Source organism: Delphinapterus leucas, chromosome 13 (genome assembly GCF_059928025.1).
Source record: "Delphinapterus leucas isolate spDelLeu-1000000601 "Yukka" chromosome 13, BTC_Dleu_Yukka2, whole genome shotgun sequence".
Lineage (NCBI taxonomy): Eukaryota > Metazoa > Chordata > Mammalia > Artiodactyla > Monodontidae > Delphinapterus > Delphinapterus leucas.
In genome coordinates this window covers 68,680,056-68,700,547 of record NC_143141.1, presented here as the reverse complement: position 1 = coordinate 68,700,547, position 20,492 = coordinate 68,680,056, and the positions used below count along the sequence as shown (strand labels likewise).

The 20,492-nt window shown below is 38.1% G+C and overlaps 1 protein-coding gene across 14 annotated transcripts in view; it reads left to right on the top strand.

Moving 5' to 3' along the window:
• Nucleotides 1-20,492, top strand: part of BIRC6 (baculoviral IAP repeat containing 6) — a 245,498-nt gene that overhangs the window by 151,125 nt on the left and 73,881 nt on the right. For 13 of the 14 annotated variants that reach the window (XR_016395304.1, XM_089922371.1, XM_089922372.1 and 10 more), the window contains 5 exons: nucleotides 10,285-10,416; nucleotides 11,531-11,698; nucleotides 12,726-12,899; nucleotides 14,295-14,491; nucleotides 19,474-19,774. Coding sequence is in view for 12 of the 14 variants with exons in the window: in XM_089922371.1 (XP_089778497.1) it covers nucleotides 10,285-10,416; nucleotides 11,531-11,698; nucleotides 12,726-12,899; nucleotides 14,295-14,491; nucleotides 19,474-19,774 (972 nt within the window). In the remaining 2 variants the exon portion in view is untranslated. Of the gene's footprint in view, nucleotides 1-10,284; nucleotides 10,417-11,530; nucleotides 11,699-12,725; nucleotides 12,900-14,294; nucleotides 14,492-15,719; nucleotides 15,820-19,473; nucleotides 19,775-20,492 lie in introns of those variants that run through there. The other variant, XR_016395305.1, reaches the window with a different exon arrangement.

Below are 20,492 nucleotides of genomic sequence, written 5' to 3'. Positions count from 1 at the left end.
TTCTCCCATTCTGAGGGTTGTCTTTTGGTCTTCTTTATGGTTTCCTTTGCTGTGCAAAAGCTTTGAAGTTTCATTAGGTCCCATTTGTTTATTTTTGTTTTTATTTCCATTTCTCTAGGAGGTGGGTCAAAAAGGATCTTGCTGTGATTTATGTCATACAGTATTCTGCCTGTGTTTTCCTCTAAGAGTTTGATAGTTTCTGGCCTTACATTTAGGTCTTTAATCCATTTTGAGCTTATTTTTGTGTATGGTGTTAGGGAGTGATCTAATCTCATACTTTTACATGTACCTGTCCAGTTTTCCCAGCACCACTTATTGAAGAGGCTGTCCTTTCTCCACTGTACATTCCTGCCTCCTTTATCAAAGATAAGGTGATCATATGTGCGTGGGTTTATCTCTGGGCTTTCTGTCCTGTTCCATTGATATATTTTTCTTTTTTTGGTGCCAGTACCATACTGTCTTGATTACTCTAGCTTTGTAGTATAGTCTGAAGTCAGGGAGCCTGATTCCTCCAGCTCCGTTTTCCGTTCTCAAGATTGCTTTGGCTATTCGGGGTCTTCTGTGTTTCCAGACAAATTGTGCAATTTTTTGTTCTAGTTCTGTGGAAAATGCCAGCGGTAGTTTGATAGGGATTGCATTGAATCTGTAGATTGCTTTGGGTAGTAGAGTCATTTTCACAATGTTGATTCTTCCAGTCCAAGAACATGGTATATCTCTCCATCTATTTGTATCATCTTTAATTTCTTTCATCAGTGTCTTATAATTTTCTGCATACAGGTCTTTTGTCTCCTTAGGTAGGTTTATTCCTAGATATTTTATTCTTTTTGTTGCAGTGATAAATGGGAGTGTTTTCTGGATTTCACTCTCAGATTTTTCATCATTAGTGTATAGGAATGCCAGAGATTTCTGTGCATTAATTTTGTATCCTGCTACTTTACCAAATACATTGATTAGCTCTAGTAGTTTTCTGGTAGCATCTTTAGGATTCTCTATGTATAGTATCATGTCATCTGCAAAGAGTGACAGCTTTACTTCTTCTTTTCCAATTAGGATTCCTTTTATTTCCTTTTCTTCTCTGATTGCTGTGGCTAAAACTTCCAAAACTATGTTGAATAAGAGTGGTGAGAGTGGGCAGCCTTGTCTTCTTCCTGATCTTAGTGGAAATGCTTTCAGTTTTTCACCACTGAAGACGATGTTGGCTGTGGGTTTGTCGTATATGGCCTTTATTATGTTGAGGAAAGTTCCCTCTATGCCTCCTTTCTGCAGGGTTTTTATCATAAATGGGTGTTGAATTTTGTCAAAAGCTTTCTCTGCATCTATTGAGCTGATCATATGGTTTTTCTCCTTCAATTTGTTAATATGGTGTATCACACTGATTGATTTGCGTATATTGAAGAATCCTTCTGTTCCTGGAATAAACCCCACTTGATCATGGTGTATGATCCTTTTAATGTGCTGTTGGATTCTGTTTGCTAGTATTTTGTTGAGGATTTTTGCATCTATGTTCATCAGTGATATTGGCCTGTAGTTTTCTTTCTTTGTGACATCCTAGTCTGATTTCGCTGTCAGGGTGATACCAGGGTGATGGTGGCCTCGTAGAATGAGTTTGGGAGTGTTCCTCCCTCTGCTATGTTTTGGAAGAGTTTGAGACTGATAGATGTTAGTTCTTCTCTAAATGTTTGATAGAATTCGCCTCTGAAGCCATCTGATCCTGGGCTTTTGTTTGTTGGAAGATTTTTAATCACAGTTTCAATTTCTGTGCTTGTGATTGGTCTGTTCATATTTTCTATTTCTTCCTGATTCAGTCTTGGCAGGTTGTGCCTTTCTAAGAATTTGTCCATTTCTTCCAGGTTGTCCATTTTATTGGCATAGAGTTGCTTGTAGTAATCTCTCATGAACTTTTGTATTTCTGCAGTGTCAGTTGTTACTTCTCCTTTTTCATTTCTAATTCTATTGATTTGAGTCTTCTCCCTTTTTTTCTTGATGAGTCTGGCTAATGGTTTATCAACTTTGTTTATCTTCTCAAAGAACCAGCTTTTAGTTTTATTGATCTTTGCTATCATTTCCTTCATTTCTTTTTCATTTATTTCTGATCTGATTTTTATGATTTCTTTCCTTCTGCTAACTTTGGGGTTTTTTTTGTTCTTCTTTCTCTAATTGCTTTAGGTGCAAGGTTAGGTTGTTTATTCGAGATGTTTCCTGTTTCTCAAGGTAGGGTTGTATTGCTATAAACTTCCCTCTTAGAACTGCTTTTGCTGAATCCCATAAGTTTTGGGTCGTCGTGTCTCCATTGTCATTTGTTTCTAGGTATTTTTTTATTTCCTCTTTGATTTCTTCAGTGATCACTTCGTTATTAAGTAATGTATTGTTTAGCCTCCATGTGTTTGTATTTTTTACAGATCTTTTCCTGTAATTGATATCTAGTCTCATAGCATTGTGGTCGGAAAAGATACTTGATACAATTTCAATATTTAAAAATTTACCGAGGCTTGATTTGTGACCCAAGATATGATCTATCCTGGAGAGTGTTCCATGAGCACTTGAGAAAAATTTGTAATCTGTTGTTTTTGGATGGAATGTCCTATAAATACAAATTAAGTCCATCTTGTTTAATGTATCATTTAAAGCTTGTGTTTCCTTATTTATTTTCATTTTGGATGATCTGTCCATTGGTGAAAATGGGGTGTTAAAGTCCCCTACCATGAATGTGTTCCTGTCGATTTCCCCTTTTATGGCTGTTAGTATTTGCCTTATGTATTGAGGTGCTCCTATGTTGGGGGCATAAATATTTACAATTGTTATAACTTCTTCTTGGATCAATCCCATGATCATTATGTAGTGTCCTTCTTTGTCTCTTCTAGTAGTCTTTATTTTAAAGTCTATTTTGTCTGATATGAATATTGCTACTCCAGCTTTCTTTTGGTTTCCATTTGCATGAAATACCTTTTTCCATCCCCTTACTTTCAGTCTGTATGTGTCTCTAGGTCTGAAGTGGGTCTTGTAGACCCACTTGTAGACAAGCATATATATCGGTCTTGTTTTTGTATCCATTCAGCCAATCTGTGTCTTTTGGTGGGAGCATTTAGTCATTTACATTTAAGGTAATTATCGATATGTATGTTCTTATTCCCATTTTCTTAATTGTTTTGGGTTCGTTATTGTAGGTCTTTTCCTTCTCTTGTGTTTCTTGCCTAGAGAAATTCCTTTAGGATTTGTTGTCAAGCTGGTTTGGTGGTGCTGAACTTCTCTCAGCTTTTGCTTGTCTGTAAAGGTTTTAATTTCTCCATCAAATCTGAATGAGATCATTGCTGGGTACAGTAATCTTGGTTGTAGGTTTTTCTCCTTCATCACTTTATATGTCCTGCCAGTCCCTTCTGGCTTGCAAAATTTCTGCTGAAAGATTAGCTGTTAACCTTATGGGGATTCCCTTGTGTGTTGTTTGTTGTTTTTCCCTTGCTGCTTTTAGTTTGTTCTCTTTGTATTTAATTTTTGACATTTTGCCTAATATGTCTTGGCATATTTCTCCTTGGATTTATCCTGTATGGGACTCTTTGTGCTTCCTGGACTTAATTAACTATTTCCTTTCCCATATTACGGAAGTTTTCAACTATAATCTCTTCAAATATTTTCTCAGTCCCTTTCTTTTTCTCTTCTTCTTCTGGATCCCCTGTAATTTGAATGTTGGTGCGTTTAATGTTGTCCCAGAGGTCTCTGAGACTGTCCTCAGTTCTTTTCATTCTTTTTTCTTTGTTCTGCTCTGCAGTAATTATTTCCACTATTTTATCTTCCAGGTCACTTATCCGTTCTTCTGCCTCAGTTATTCTGCTATTGATCCCATCTAGAGTATTTTTCATTTCATTTATTGTGTTGTTCATCATTGCTTGTTTCATCTTTAGTTCTTCTATGTCCTTGTTAAGTGTTTCTTGCATTTTGTCTATTTCCAAGATTTTGGATCATCTTTACTATCATTATTCTGAATTCTTTTTCAGGTAGACTGCCTATTTCCTCCTCATTTGTTAGGTCTGGTGGGTTTTTATCTTGCTCCTTCATCTGCTGTGTGTTTTTCTGTCTTCTCATTTTGCTTATCCTACTGTGTTTGGGGTCTCCTTTTTGCAGCCTGCAGGTTCGTAGTTCCCGTTGTTTTTGGTGTCTGTCCCCAGAGGCTAAGGTTGGTTCAGTGGGTTGTGTAGACTTCCTGGTGGAGGGGACTGGTGCCTGTGCTCTGGTGGATGAGGCTGGATCTTGTCTTTCTGGTGGGCAGGTCCACGTCTGGTGGTGTGTTTTGGGGTGTCTGTGGATTTACTATGATTTTAGGCAGCCTCTCTGCTAATGGGTGGGGTTGTGTTCCTGTCTTGGTAGTTCTTTGGCATAGGGTGTCCAGCACTGTAGTTTGCTGGTTGTTGAGTGAAGCTCGGTGCTGGTGTTGAGATGGAGATCTCTGGGAGATTTTCACTGTTTAATATTATGTGGAGCTGGGAGGTCTTTTGTGGAGCAGTGTCTTGAAGTCGGCTCTCCCACCTCAGAGGCACAGCACTGACTCCTGGCTGCAGCACCAAGAGCCTTTAATCCGCACGTCTGAGAATAAAAGGGAGAGAAAGAAAGGAAGGAAGGAAGGAAAGGAGGGAGGGAGGGAGGGAAAGAAAAGATAAAATAAAATAAAGTAAGATAAAATAAAGTTATTAAAATAAAGAATAATTATTAAGAAAAAAATTTTTTTAAGAAAAAAACGCACGGATAGAACCCTCGGACAAATGGTGGAAGCAAAGCTATACAGACAAAATCTCACACAGAAGCATGCACATACACAAAAAGAGGAAAAGGGGAAAAAATCATAAATCTTGCTCTCAGTCCGCCTCCTTAATTTGGGATGATTCGTTGTCTATTCATGTATTCCACAGATGCAGGGTATATCGAGTTGATTGTGGAGCTTTAATCCGCTGCTCCTGAGGCTGCTGGGAGAGATTTCCCTTTCTCTTCTTTGTTCGCACAGCTCCCGGGGCTCAGTTTTGGATATGGCCCTGCCTCTGCGTGTAGGTCGCCGGAGGGTGTCTGTTCTTCGCTCGAACAGGACGGGGTTAAAAGAGCAGCTGCTTCGGGGGCTCTGGCTCACTCAGGCCAGGGGGAGGGAGGGGCACGGAGGGCGGGGCGAGCCTGCAGCGGCGTAACATTGCACCAGCCCGAGGCGCGCCGTGCGTTCTCCCGGGGAAGGTGTCCTTGAATTCTGGGACCCTGGCAGTGGCGGGTTGCACAGCCTGCCTGGAAGGGAGGTGTGGATAGTGACCTGTGCTCACACACAGGCTTCTTGGTGGCGGCAGCAACAGCCTTAGCGTCTCATGCCCGCCTCTGGGGTCCGTGCTTTTAGCCGCGGCTCACGCCCGTCTCTGGAGCTCCTTTAAGCAGCGCTTTTAAATCCCCTCTCCTCGTGCGCCAGGAAACAAAGAGGCAAGAAAAAGTCTCTTGCCTCTTCGGCAGGTCCAGACTTTTCCCAGCCGGCTAGCCGTGGTGCACTAACCCCCTGCTGGCTGTGTTCACGCCGCCAACCCCAGTCCTCTGCCTGCGCTCCGACGCTCCGACCGAAAACCGAGCCTCAGCTCCCATCCCCGCCCGCCCAGGCGGGTGAGCAGACAATCCTCTCGGGCTGGTGAGTGCCGCTCGGCACCGATCCTCTGTGTGGGAATCTCTCCGCTTTGCCTTCTGCACTCCTGCTGCTGGCTGTGCTCTCCTCCGCGTCTCCGAAGCTTTCCCCCTCCGCCAGCCGCAGTCTCCGCCCGCGAAGGGGCTTCCTAGTGTGTAGAAACCTTTCCTCCTTCACAGCTCCCTCCCACTGGTGCAGGTCCCGTCCCTATTCTTTTGTCTCTGTTTATTCTTTTGCCCTACCCATGTACGTGGGGGAGTTTCTTGCCTTTTGGGAGGTCTGAGGTCTTCTGCCAGCGTTCAGTAGGTGTTCTGTAGGAGTTGTTCCACGTGTAGATGTATTCCTGGTGTATTTGTGGGGAGGAAGGTGATCTCTGCGTCTTACTCTTCCGCCATCTTCCGCTCTTCCGCTCTAAAATTTTTGATAATTTATATTGTTCTATCTTCAAATTGACTTCACTATCTAATTTGCTGGAAGTTATATCTGGTTCTTTTCTATATATGTCCTTCTCTTTATTTAAAGTGTACAAGCTTTCTTCTAGTGTCTTGATGTTTTGTTTTTTGTCTGTTTGTTTGTTTTGGTCGCATCGCTCGGCCCGCGGGATCTTAGTTTCCTGACCAGGGATTGATCCCGTGCCCTGTGGAGTGGAAGCACGGAGCCTTAACCAGTGGACTGCCAGGGAAGTCCCTAGTGTCTTGAATATATTGATCTGTTTATGTAGATTTTTTTTTCATTGTGGAATGTGTGTTACTGCTTTGTTTTTGTTTTTGTTTTTTTTGCGGTACGCGGTCCTCTCACTGTTGTGGCCTCTCCCGTTGCAGAGCACAGGCCCCAGACGCGCAGGCTCAGCGGCCATGGCTCACGCGCCCAGCCGCTCCGCGGCATGTGGGATCCTCCCGGACTGGGGCACGAACCCGCATCCCCTGCATCAGCAGGCGGACTCTCAACCACTCCGCCACCAGGGAAGCCCCTGCTTTTTTAATTTGCCTAGAAAATTTCGTTGGTTGCTAGACAATGTGATTTTTACTTTTCTGGGTGGTGGATATTTTTGTATTCTAATAAATATTTTTTATTTCTTTCTGAGATGTAGTTATGTTACTTAAAAACAGAACATTACTTTTAGGACCAGCTTTTAATAAGCTTTATTAGGTGGGACCAGAGCAGCTGTTAATTTAGAGCAGAACTTACTGTGATGATGGAAATATTTTATAACCCTATACTATCTAGTGCAGTAGCTTTTAAGCATATAGAATGTGTCTGGTGAGACTAAGGAACTAGTGTTTTAATTTTACTGGACTTACTTTTAAGGAGGTACTGTATTGGAATAGAAGCACAGTAGCACATTTGAAAACAGAGGTCTGGGGTTAATTTGGCCCCACTGGTGAGGTTATACTCTTCTGATAATTCTGTTAGAAATTCACTAGGCATTGGGAATACTAAGTATTCCAGCCGTCATTTTAGAACCTGGGATTCATCCCCTTGCTACTTTTCTTTTTTTAATACTGATTTATTTTATTTATTTATTTATTGGCTGTGTTGGGTCTTAGTTGCGGCGTGCAGGATCTTTCTTTGCAGCACACGGGCTCTTCGTTGTGGCGTGCGGGCTTCTCTCTAGTTGTGCTGTGCAGGTTTTCTCTCTAGTTGTGGCTTGCGAGCTTCAGGGTGCGTGGACTCTGTGGCGCGGGAGCTCAGTAGTTGTGGTGCCCGGGCTTAGTTGCCCCACGGCATGTGGGATCTTAATTCCCCGACCAGAGATTGAACCAGCGTTCCCTGCCTTGCAAGGTTGTTTTTTTTTGTTTTTTTTTTTTTAATTTTTATTTATTTATTTATTTATATTTGGCTGCGTTGGGTATTCGCTGCTGCACACGGGCTTTCTCTAGTTGCGGTAAGTGGGGGCCACTCCTCGTTGCAGTGCGCGGGCTTCTCATTGTGGTGCCTTCTCTTGTTGCAGACCACGGGCTCTAGGCACGCTGGCTTCAGTAGTTGTGGTTTGCGGGCTGCAGAGCACAGCCTCAGCAGTTATGGCACATGGGCTCAGTTGCTCCGCGGCATTTGGGATCCTCCCAGACCAAGGCTCGAACCCGCGTCTCCCGCATTGGCAGGCGGATTCTTAACCACTGCGCCACCACGGAAGCCCGCAAGGTGGAGTCTTTACCAGTGGACCACCAGGGGAGTCCCCCCTTGCTACTTTTTTAAAGTATTTTCCTTGCCCTTTAGGTGGTTTCCTTGTATGTAACGCTTGTCAGTATGCATTCCAGATTAGAGGAGACCCTCTATAGATCACTGGGGCTCACTCTCTGTGCAGATCTCTCCTCGTTGGCACTGTGCCCTGTGAACTGCAGCCAAACCTGCCTTTGTCTTCCTGGACTCCCATCTCTGTATCCTCACCTTAAGTGATGCCTGGGTTGTGCTGAGCTGTGGTCTGGGAAATTGCGGGAAATAAGCTGGTGCAATCATAGTACTTACTTCATTTGTTTCCACTCACCCAGGAATCACTGTCCTGCCTTCCTGATGCCCAGTATCTGAAAACTTTATTTCATATATTTTCCTAATTTTTAGTTATTTCAGGTAGGACAGTAATCTGGTCTTTGTTATTTCATTTTGGCCACAGGTGGAAATCCAAACCAGAACAATTTTAAGCAGTAAATTGAGCAAAAGCATTTTCAGTGATACCTTTTAGTGTTTGAATGGCATTTATTGAGATAACACTATATATATTCTTGTTTTATTTTTATTTAGTTAGGAGTCTTAGATAACAAAGTAATATAAAAATAAAGAATATAAATTCTTACCACCTAATGAACTATGATTGTGTGAATTTTTTATTACTTAAATATTTCCCCCTGACTTGTGTAACTCTTTTTGCCATTTGGGGTTACTTGCTTGTTTTTCTGAGAAAGTAAAATGTATTGTTGCATTATGTATCTATTACAGTAGTCCCCCTTTATCTGCAGGGGATACATTCCATGACCCCCAGTTGATGCTTGAAACCACAGACAGTAGCGAACCCTGTATATACTATGTTTTTTCTCATCCATACATATCTATGATAAATATGATATATATGCTAATCTCTTACTGTGCCCACAGTAAAAGATCAACAAGAATAACTAATAATAAAATAGAACAATTACCTAATATGCTGTAATAAAAGTTAGGTAATGTGGTCTCTCTCTTTCAAAATAATCTTACTGTACTGTCTCACCGTCCTTCTTGTGATGATGAGAGATGATAAAATGCCTGCGTGATGAGATGAAGTGAGGTGAATGACATAGGCATTGGGAACATAGGCTTAGGTTACTTTTGACTTTCTAACAATACATCCAAAGGAGGAACAGAAGAGGGATCATCTGCTTTGGGTGATCCTGGGTTATCCAGCCATGACGACTGACATCCATGACTGAATGTCAGAGCACACGATGACATGGTTGGGAATTCCAAGTGGGATGGATCCAGTGAGATTTCGTCATTATAGTCAGAACAGCAAGCAATTTAAAACCTATGAGTTATTTATTTCTGGAATTTTTCATTTAATATCCTCAGACTGCAAGTAACTGAAACCACAGAAAATGAAACCATGGATAAGGGGGAGCTGCTGTATTAACAGTGTTTAATTTTTTTTAATTTCACAAAAATAGAAATGGTCTAAAGGCAATCTGTAGTTTAGAAGAGGTTCTAGAAATTGAGATCACAGGGATATTTTCAGATATTCAAAGAAAGCTACAAAATAGGAAATAATACAAAAGATGCTGTTTTATCACTTGATCATTTCACCTTAACATTATAATAAAGCACTGGATTATAACTGTGTTAAGTTAGAAAAGTAAAAAGAGAGCCTGTATCGGTCATATCCATTTAGTGAAAAACATTCTTAATGTCAGAACCGTTCATCCAGCTTTTTGAGCTTCTTAATGGTTAAATAAGATCACTGTATGGTCATCATTTATTTCATGATTTATAATAGCATGCTATATTCAAAAGCATGAAAGAAAATATGATTTCAGAGTAGTAACTATCTATGAAAGTCTTTAGTATTCATTCTTAAAGTACTTGTAAAATATATCACTTTATCTAAGATTCTTAACCAAATAAAAACAACAAAACCAGAAACCTCTGTTACTTACATTTGTTCCTTTATACTCCTATTTGTAGAAAAAAATACACGTCTAATGTAATGCATTAGGAGGAGTCCTGAGCTTGAATTCCATATTGCCCTTTGCAGGTTGTATGAGTAACCTTGCTAATAAGGCTGTTTACCCTATTTTGAAAATAATATTCTTCCTTGGTTTGCATGTTGTGAGGACTGAAATTGATGTTACGTGGCAAACAGATTGAACTATGCCTACAGTAAAGCAAATGCTCTTGATAATGGTTTTCAAAACTGCCTCTAGAGGTAGTACTATTGTAATACATAATATTTCCTAGAGATTGGAATTTAAGTATCCTGGCCTAAGGAGAGTGATGAGTCCCTTTCGTTGATAATGAGAACTGAATGTCAGATTTTCCTTAACAACATTCCTTCCGGACCATTTACATTGCCTTTGTATTAGTGATAATAATAATCTTGTGTAAACGTCCCCAAGATATTTATTGCTTCCCTTCTTAACCATTTTGAAAAGCAATGTATTTTACATAAAAATTTCTTACAGATACACCAAGTATCACTGCTAAACTAATTAATGAACAAAAAGATGACAAAGAAAAGAAAAACCATGAAGAGAAGGAAAAAGTTAAGGCAGAAAATGGATTTCAGGACAATTACAGTGTTGTTGTTGCCTCAGGTATGCTTGCTTGCTTTTTTTTTTTTTATGATCTTGATTTTGTTTGGGTTTCTGTAAAATGTAACAATTTATATTTATAGGAACTTCATGTAATAAAAAGTATTAATGCAAAAAACTGGCATAATGATGTTTTAATATTAAATACACAATTATTGCACCAGAAATCCATTACTTTTTGGCACTGGAATTATTAAACTTATTTTGAGCTTAGTATATTTTAATCAGATACTCAGCATGTGTAAATAGATATTTTGTTTCAGTTTGACAGCCTACTGGGAATTATACTCTTAAAAGTTCACTAAGTGTTAAGGAATTTTTCTGTAACCTCCTATTGATTGAGTGATTGCTGCATCGGGTCTTAGTTGCGATGCGTGGGCTTCTCTCTAGTTGTAGCACGCGGGCTTAGTTGCCCCGTGGCATGTGGGATCTTACTTCCCCGACCAGGGATTGAACCTGCATCCCCTGCATTGGAAAGAGGATTCTCAACCACAGGACCACCAGGGAAGTCCCTGTAACCTCCTTTTTTTTAAAAAATGAAAAAGTATTCACTAGTTTTACTTATGATATTGTGCTTATTACATAAAATTAGAAAATAAAAATCATCAAAAGAAAATTGGTTGAAAAATGAGTTTTTACTGTTAGATGCAGGACGAAGAAAAAATGACCATGATAAGTGATAATTTTGGAGGATATTTTCTTTAACAAAATTCTTAGTTCAGAAGAGAAAGCTCAGCCTAGATTACCTTACTCCTCAAATAGCAGACCTATGTATTGGTTTAATCCATCCTATCTCAGAGAAAACTTAAGAACACAAGATTTTCTGTACATATTTGCACAAAATTACATTCTAGTACATGGATGGTCATCTATATGTATCTCAGAGAGTATAGGAGTTAATTTATACTTTCTTGGAAAATAGTTACACATGCAGCCAGTTATTCATGGAGTATAATACATGACAGGTAGAATCAAGAGAATAGATATTTAATGAGAAGAAATATTTCTATCTTATGGCGTTAGGAATGTGGCGCTTTAGTAATATATTGTAGAAATAACATTTTTACTTCATGAGTGTGTTGGCTATATAAAATCTTGGTGATTTTTTTTCTTTTAGGGCTGAAATCCCAATCTAAACGTGCTGTGTCATCTACACCACCTCGCCCACCATCCAGGAGAGGGAGGACAATGCCCGATAAAACAGGAAGTGCTTCCTCAGGAGCAGAGGCTGCCAACAAAATAATCACTGTCCCTGTGTTTCACCTGTTCCACAAACTCTTAGCTGGTAGTGTTCACAGTGATAACACATATAAGAAATTTTAGTAATCTTACAGGTGTACAAATCAGATGTGAAATCAGGTGCTACTGATGAGATAAATAATTTAGTGAGACTTTGTCCATATAGTTCCCTCCAAAAGAAGTGAGAACAAAAAGGGAGTAACCTATTTCGTACCCCTTTTAACACTATAATGTTGCATTTTTACACTTTACTTGCTTCCTAAATTTTCTTATCTATGTGCCATAAAATGATCAGTAAAATTAATGTTTTTGTGTGTTCATAACAAGTTATGTAGGATGCAGTGTGAGGCTAATTTTAAAGAATTAGTTCTAGCTGTGGAATTCTTAGATGTAGCCCTGACAGTTAAGCTTCCTCTCTACCTAAACATATTCTTTGACCACTATACTTTCCGTTGGTCAAGGTGATAGCCATTTTATCTGCATTTTTGTGCTGTGTCATTATAATCAAATTGCCAACTAACTTTGACTGGATTTTACTTCTTAGCTTTACATTGTTGATTTAAAGCAGAGGTCAGTAAACTGTCGCAGGTGGACCGGATGCTTCTTTTTGTAAAAACATTTTTATAGGAATACAGCCATGCCCATTCAGTTATGTATTGTCCATAGCTGTCTTCATGCTACAGTAGAGTTAGTAGGTTGCAGCAGAGACCGTATGGCCTCCATAGCTTAAAATATTCTTTTTCTGGCCTTTTATGGAAAAGTTTTGCCAATCCCAGATTTATGGGAATGTTTCTTTTTTTTCTTTTCACTGTGGCTCTCAGAAGATGTTGGTGGGATTTGGTTAGCAACTGATTAAAACTTTGTATAGATATTTTTGTTCACATATGTCAGAAGTAAATTTGAGTTTTTGTAAACTTTCTGTGGGCAGTTTTTAAATTGCTTTGAAATTGGTGTCAGAATCAAACTCTTACCTGTAATTTAACTTAGTAAAAGCAGTAAATAATTGAGTGAATTGAATCAAGTAAATGTCTCCCTCTTGGATTCCAGGTTTAACTTAGTTATATCATTTTTAGGCCAGCCGTTGCCAGCTGAAATGACGCTTGCCCAACTTTTAACTCTGCTATATGACCGAAAACTTCCTCAAGGTTACCGTTCAATAGATCTGACAGTTAAATTGGGTTCTAGAGTCATCACAGACCCAAGTCTGTCAAAAACAGATTCTTTTAAAAGACTGCACCCTGAGAAAGGTATGTATATGATATTTCTTTAAAATTGTAGTCTGTAATCTGAGCAGGCAGGGATTTCTATAGCTGATGACTTAATGTACATTTTTGTTACATCAACTTGAGATCCTTTTCTTTCTTTATGACTGAGTTATCTGTAAATATAGAAAATTGCCATTATTTCCATTGGAAATTAATGTTAATTCCTTGTGTAGCATCACTTATTTTATGGGCCCATATGCTTTAATTTCTGCTTTAATTTTTTTTTTCCTTTGGCCACACTGTGTGGCTTGCAGGATCTTAGTTCCCTGACCTGGGATCGATCCTGGGCCCTCAGCAGTGAAAGCATGGAGTCCTAACCACTGGACCACCAAGGAATTCCCTGATTTTTAAAAATATTATTTCTGCATGAGCCATGTGAATTGTTCATAATTTTATAATCAAAGTGAGAACCCCAATTTAGAATTTCCAATTTACTGATAATTTATATTGAGTGATATTTTGTGCTCATAAACATTTTTTACCTTAAACAAAAGTGGGATCATACATTTTCTTACCTTTTTATTTTTATATATTCAATTAAATATTTATAAATGTGCATTTTATTGCCTATTTTTAATATGGATATAATAATTTATCTGTTTCACAATTGTTGAAGGAATCTGATTGTTTCTGATTTTTCACTACTATAAATGGTATTTAAGCAATGATTTTCATAGTGTGGATATGGTGTCATTTATTGTCAGTCTTTCTCATGATGAAAGATTCATTTATTAGCCTTTTGTACTCTTTAATAAATTGTAGTAATTTTCTTTGCCCAGATTTTCAGCAGGATCATTTGTCTGTTTTAATGTTCGTAGGGTCTGGTTATGTGTGAACATAAACTTTTGGTTTTCCTCTGTGAGTGATTCGAAGTTAACCAATATGGTATAATTTTCAGTTTTCAGTAAGAAAAGTCTTTGTCATTATTCAGTTTTTCCTAATTGGATACTTTAGAGCATAACATGCACATACATTAATATTTTCTGGAGTCTCTGATGTTTTACTTATTTGCCCTAAAGGACAATACTTCTCAAACTTCAGTATGCTTGTAAAATTACCTAGAACATTATAAAAATGCAGATTCCTACACAGTCTAGGATGGGACCTGAGAGTCTACATTTCAGAAGCTCTCAGGCTGATACTGATGCTTACTAGTCCATGGACCATATACTTCGAGTAGTAAGACTGTAGGAAGCAACATCAGAAGTTATCTAAACGTGTTTGTAGCATCTAGCCTAAAATAGCTGTATCTGAATAACTTAAGATAATTATGCTCTTTTGTTTAGTAGAGAGATGACAACAATATTTGCTTTGTAAATGAAAAAGTATTATAAAAATAGATCCTCTCTTAGCTGTTATTTGCGATTATTCTTCTAGATCATGGTGATTTACTTGGTAGTTGTCCCGATGATGAGGCTCTCACTCCAAGTGATGAATGTATGGATGGGATACTGGATGAATCCTTACTTGAAACCTGTCCCATTCAGTCACCATTACAAGTTTTTGCAGGAATGGGTGGACTGGCTCTTATTGCAGAAAGACTACCCATGCTATATCCAGAAGTAATTCAACAGGTAAGATAAGATTCCTAATTAATTATATCATTCCATGGGAAAGACCATCTGTTTTCTGGTTTGTGTTTAAGTTAACATTTGGAAGTACCGTTTCCCTTAAAGTCTTTGAGTAGTGTATAAACCTTTCAAAGCTCAGCCTATATATGGAGCTTTGTAAGAATTAATTTGGTAAAGAAATGTTGAAGACCAGGCAGATTTGCCAGGGGCATCACACTGTAGCATTACTTTGATTTCATGGTCATCACACTGTAACATTTTTGTTCCTGTGCTTCCTAAGGTGTGATATTAATTATGGATATTACTGGAAATGGGAGAGTGAAATAGTAGTGTATACTTCTACCCAAATACACTATGTCTTTTGGCTTAACTTTTATTCCTTTTTAAGTGCCATTTCCATTTAAGTAGTTTTTAAAACATTAATTTAACCTCTTCCCCTGTTCATTGATGTTACTTTCACTGAGGTGTGTACTTTTGATGTTCTGTTATTAATGAGGGGGGAGTGTGATGCGTGGAGAGTTGTAAATACCAAGCTCTTTATTTCTGTTGATTGAGGTAGGGGAATTATTCTCTCTAATTTTATCTACTTGTGTGTGTGTGTGTGTGTGTGTGTGTGTGTGTGTGTGTATGCTTGCATTAGTTTCTTAGGGCCGCTGTGACAAAGTATCACAAACTGGGTGGCTTAAAACAACAGAAATTTAATTTTCTTACAGCTCAGGAGGCTGTAAGTCTGAAATCAAGGTGTCACCAGAGCCATGCTCACTGATGGCTCTAGGGGATTATCTGTCCTTGCCTCTTCTTAGCTTCTGGTTATTGCTGGCAGTTAATGGCATCCATTGGTCTGTAGCTGCATCACTCCAGTTTCTGCCTGCCTTTTCACTTGGCCATCTTCCTTTTGTGTATCTGTGTGTCTCTGTATCTCCCTTTCCTTATAACAACACTGTCATTGGATTTAGGGTCCACCCTAAGCCATTATGACCTCATCTCTTAATTGCTTACATCTGCAAAGACCCTATTTCCAAATAAGGTCACATTCACAGGTATTGGGGGTTAAGACCTGAGCATATCTTTGGGAGGATACAGTTCAATCCACAATAATACCTATTCAGTAAATGGTTATTACTTAACCTGCTATTCAAAGAGCTTATGCTATTTTTATTTTAAGATAATATAACCATGATATAAGATGACTGTCACAGAAAAATATGACTAAAATTTTATTTCTTCCTAGAAAATGTAATGATACAGCCAAAAGTTTGAAATGGAAAAAACTTCGACATTCTCAAGATTATTGTTGTTCAATGAAAATGACTTCCCTAATTCAGTATTCAGTATGCTTTATTATATTATATTGAGTGGAAATTGGGTGCTGCTGTAATAAATACCTAAAAGGTGGAAGTGGCTTTAAAATTGGGTAGTTGTCAGAGTGTGGAAGAATTTTGAGGAGCATGATAAAAAGAGGTCTAGATTGCCTTGAACAGATGACTAGTAGAACTATGGATGGAAAGCCTTTGCCAGTGAGGGCCCAGATGAAAGTGAGGATCACGGTAGAGAGAACCTGTGTATCATAGAGAATACCTAAATTGGCTTAAGCAGACTGTTGGTAGAAATATGGATGTTAAAAGTACTAATGGTGCAGCTTAGAAAGAAATGAGGAACATGTTATTGGAAACTGGAGGAAAGGGTATCCCTGTCTTTTATTGGTAGAAATCCTAGCATATTTATGTCCTGAATGTGGAAGGCAGTACTTGTAAGTGATGAACTTGGATATTTAGTTGAATTTCCAACCCGAGTGTGAAGTTACCTGTTTTCTTCTTGGTGCTAATAGTAAAATGTGAGAGGAAAGAACTGTTGAGCAACAAGCAACTATCACTTGACAATTTGAGAAATTCTCAGTCTATCCAGATTGCAAAAGATGCTAAAATTAGAGATTTGCTGTCAGAAAAGCATGCTCTGGAGAAAAAGCCAAAGATGTGGCTGTTCAACCTTTGCTGGTGCCTCAGAAAAATCAAGATGCTAGTGCATTCAGTCACACAGAGTGCTATTTGAAGAGATCAGTCATATTATTCATGGATCCCCTCAGCCATCTAAACAGAAGCCAAGAATAGAGAAAGTTGTGTGACAATGGTAGCAAAGTCAAAAGAGGAGATGTGACTGTGGAAGCAGAGGTTCAAATGAAGCGGCCAAAAGCCAAGGAATGTGAATAGCCTCTAGAAGCTGGAAAACACAAGGAACCCACACTCCCTGAGAGTCTCCAGAAGGAACACTTGATATTTAGGATCAAAAGCTTTGATTCTAGCTCCATAAGACTCTTTTTGGATTTCTGACCTCTAGATCTTTAGTATAATAAATTTGCGTTGTTTTAAGTAAGTTTGTGGTGATGTGTTACAGCTTACCATATAGGAAATGAATACAGATTTTGGTCTGTACTTTCTTAGGATGTTTTTGTCTCATTTTGGTATCAGGGTAATACCATCTTGTAGAATGGGTTGGGAATTTCTAGTACTTCATATTAAGAAAACTGTTAGATGGATTTTTCTACAGATTAAACACTAAAGATTACAAAATTAGTGACATAGAAGATGCGTCAAAAGAAATCATCCAAACTGAAGCATGGAATGTATAAGGAATGAAAAGAACATAAGAGCTATATGGACTTGTAGCTAGAAGTGAAAAATTCTGATGTGAATTTATGGTTGCAGAAAAAGAGTGGATTGAAACAGGGACAGAAACAGTACAGAAAGGAAGAAAATTTCCAGAACTGATATAAAACCTAAATCCAAAATTCAAGAAGCTCTGTAAACCCCAAGCAGGATATTCATGTCTAAGAACATTATGATAAACTGCTTAAAACAAAAACGAGAAGAGCTTAAAACCAGCCAAAAAAGCAGTCAACTCATTTCTTTTCAGAACAGTAACAATAATACTGACAACTAACCTTTCATCAGAAACCTTGGGAGCCAGGGAATTACATCTTTGAAATGTAAAAAGAAAAAAAATCTGCCATCCTAGAATTGTATACCCAGTGAAGAAAATTTTGTACATTTCCCTCAACCATTACTACTCTTTCCTTAAAAGGTGAACTGGTAAAACAGAATAACAGGTATAGGATTAACTCTCCTGTATATATAAACTCTGGACAGACTATTTAAAAAAAAAATGTTGAAAGGCTCTGGAGAGCAACTAAAAGTAGGCACATATTGAAGAGGATTTAAACACAAAAAGAATGGAACCACATTGGGTGAGATTAGTGTCTACGTGACTTTTCTCCTGAGAGTACTCCTCAGTCTCTGTGGGGTAGGATGGTAGAACTCATGCAAAAGCTGCAGAGGAGTTTGGTTCTTCCATCCTGGCTGGACATTAAAAGGGGAGGAATTCAGAAAGGAGGGAGCCACAGATGGGGGAGCTCCAGGAATTCTGCACATGAATTTCTGTACAACAATAGCTGGCCCCTGAATTATGGATACATAGGATTCTTGAGGGAAAACTAGAAGGGTGAAAGAGCTGTCCAGAGATTTCAGCATCTATCCAGCATGGAGGAGACAATTTGCAGTTCTGTTCCTTCCAAGTTAGAGGTAAAAATCTTGGCTTTTGTATTGGAATTGCAAATGAGTCACACATTAAGAGTATAGATGGCATCCCGGTAATCAGGGATTCACTTGAGAAATAAGAGCAAAACCAAAATAGACTCTCCTAATAAATTTACAGAAGGCCTCAAGGTGACCTATCAGTAATTTAACTATTTTCTAAAATAAAACTGAACACATTGCAGAGTGTGATTATAGAACTAAGAGTTACTACAACATCTCATCAACAGTGTACGGTGTATAATAGAAAAATTACCAGACGTGCAAAGAAATAAGAAAATGTTACCTGTGGTTAACAGTAAAATAAGTCACTGGACAGATCTTATTCACATTTTGCCAGTTGTCCCACTAATGTTCTCAAGGGCAAAAGGAAAAAAATTCAATTTCTTTTGCATGATTTGAGGGAGGTAATCGTCAGAGATTCAGTTCAGGATCATATATTGCATTCAGTTGTCTCTTTAGTCTCCTGTAACCTGTAACAATTCTGTTACCTTTGTTTTTCATGACCATGGCATATGGAAGAGTACAGGCTAGAAATTTTGTCTATATATGTAGTCACAGATATACATGTTTCTATATATTTTTTCCTAGACTTGTTTGCTTATAGGGCATGGAATCAGACTACCCCCAGCAGTGTGTACATACCTATATTCCATATCTTCTTCTTAAAATACTGTTTCCACTAAAATCAGTGCCCCTTGGAAAAATTCTAGGATTGGGGCAGAGAATGTACAAGATGAGCCTAGATACAGAAGCCTGCTTTAAGGGGGTTCCACTGACCAAATCTGATTCTCCTTGGGCATCAGATAAAATGATAGTAACAGATTATAACTTATAGAGTAAAATTAGAATCCATATGGATATAAATAAATGAATGAATAAATAGGTGGAGAAGAAGGAAATGTTTTTGTGTACAGTTCAGTGCCAACTAATGTAGCAGGAATGGTAGAATTAGAAAATCACCATTTGGCAACCACTGTAATAATTATTATTTCACACAGCATAAAAATGCTAACTCTAATGATCAAAGTTTAGTGCAAAACAGGGTATTTATATAGTCTCAAAGAACCTGTCTACAGATACTTAACTAATTCCAAAGGAGAAAATAGTAATTTTTAGAGTAGAGGTACTTGGCAGACACCACCATACTCATGGTATCATGTAACTCATTTTAAAAAACATGTCCTTTTACTGATTTTTTTAAAAAAATTTATTTTATATTGGAGTATAGTTGATTAACAATGTGTTAGTTTCAGGTGTACACCAAAGTGATCAGTTATACATCCTTTATTGATTTTTATATTCTTATATTTTAAGGAGATCATTTGAATTCAAGTCTTTAGTTTGAATCTGATGTTGAAACATACAAATAGCCAAACAAAATTGTTTTTTCTTTAGGTGAGTGCTCCAGTTGTAACATCTACCACTCAGGAGAAACCAAAGGATAGTGATCAGTTTGAATGGGTGACTATTGAACAATCAGGGGAATTAGTTTATGAAGCACCAGAAACCATTGCTGCTGAACCTCCACCTATCAAGTCAGCAGTACAGACCATGTCTCCCATACCTGCCCATTCTTTGGCTGCTTTTGGATTATTTCTTCGTCTTCCGGGCTATGCTGAAGTGCTACTAAAAGAAAGAAAACATGCCCAGTGCCTTCTTCGCTTGGTTTTGGGAGTGACAGATGATGGAGAAGGAAGTAAGTGTTTAGTGTTATTAATGAAATTTAATGTAGGTAGGTTGTGTAAAATTACTCAGATCATTACCTATTATTCATCATTTATTTATTTCATAGTTTAGCTACTAGATAATTTCTTATTGGCAACTTAGTTCCAATAATAGATATAATAAATCCTAAAGAAGCTTCATTTTCACTTCTTTATTCATTCAAAAGTTATATATTGAGTGCTTAAAAAACTGCTGGGCATCGTTGGAGGCATTTAAAGATGAAGCAGGTATTTAGATCCTGCCATCAAGTAGCTAATGTTTTCCAGTAATAGCAATGAGGAATGTATATACACATAATAGACTTAGCAAGTTATAAAAGCCTTGAGAGAAGTACAGTATTATGGAGGCTTACAAGTGTGAGCTCATTTCCTTACTACCCAGCAATGTGAATAAAACAGCATTGTAGTTTTTAGTGGGGCCTTGAAGGAAATTGTCAATGTAGGTTGAGAATGGTTATTTCAGAAAGAAGGAATGATTTGAGCAGTGTTTATATGCTCATATTATATGAGAGGGGATAAGTTGGCTGATGAAATTTGCATAAAGCAGGACTGAGAACTCATTTAAAAAGTTGTTATTGATAACAGATCATGGAAAGTCTTCTTAAGAACTTAAGATTTTATTCCGAATAGTAATTAAAATTTATTAAAATATGTTAAGTGAAGTAGTGATATGATGAGAATCTTTTTAAA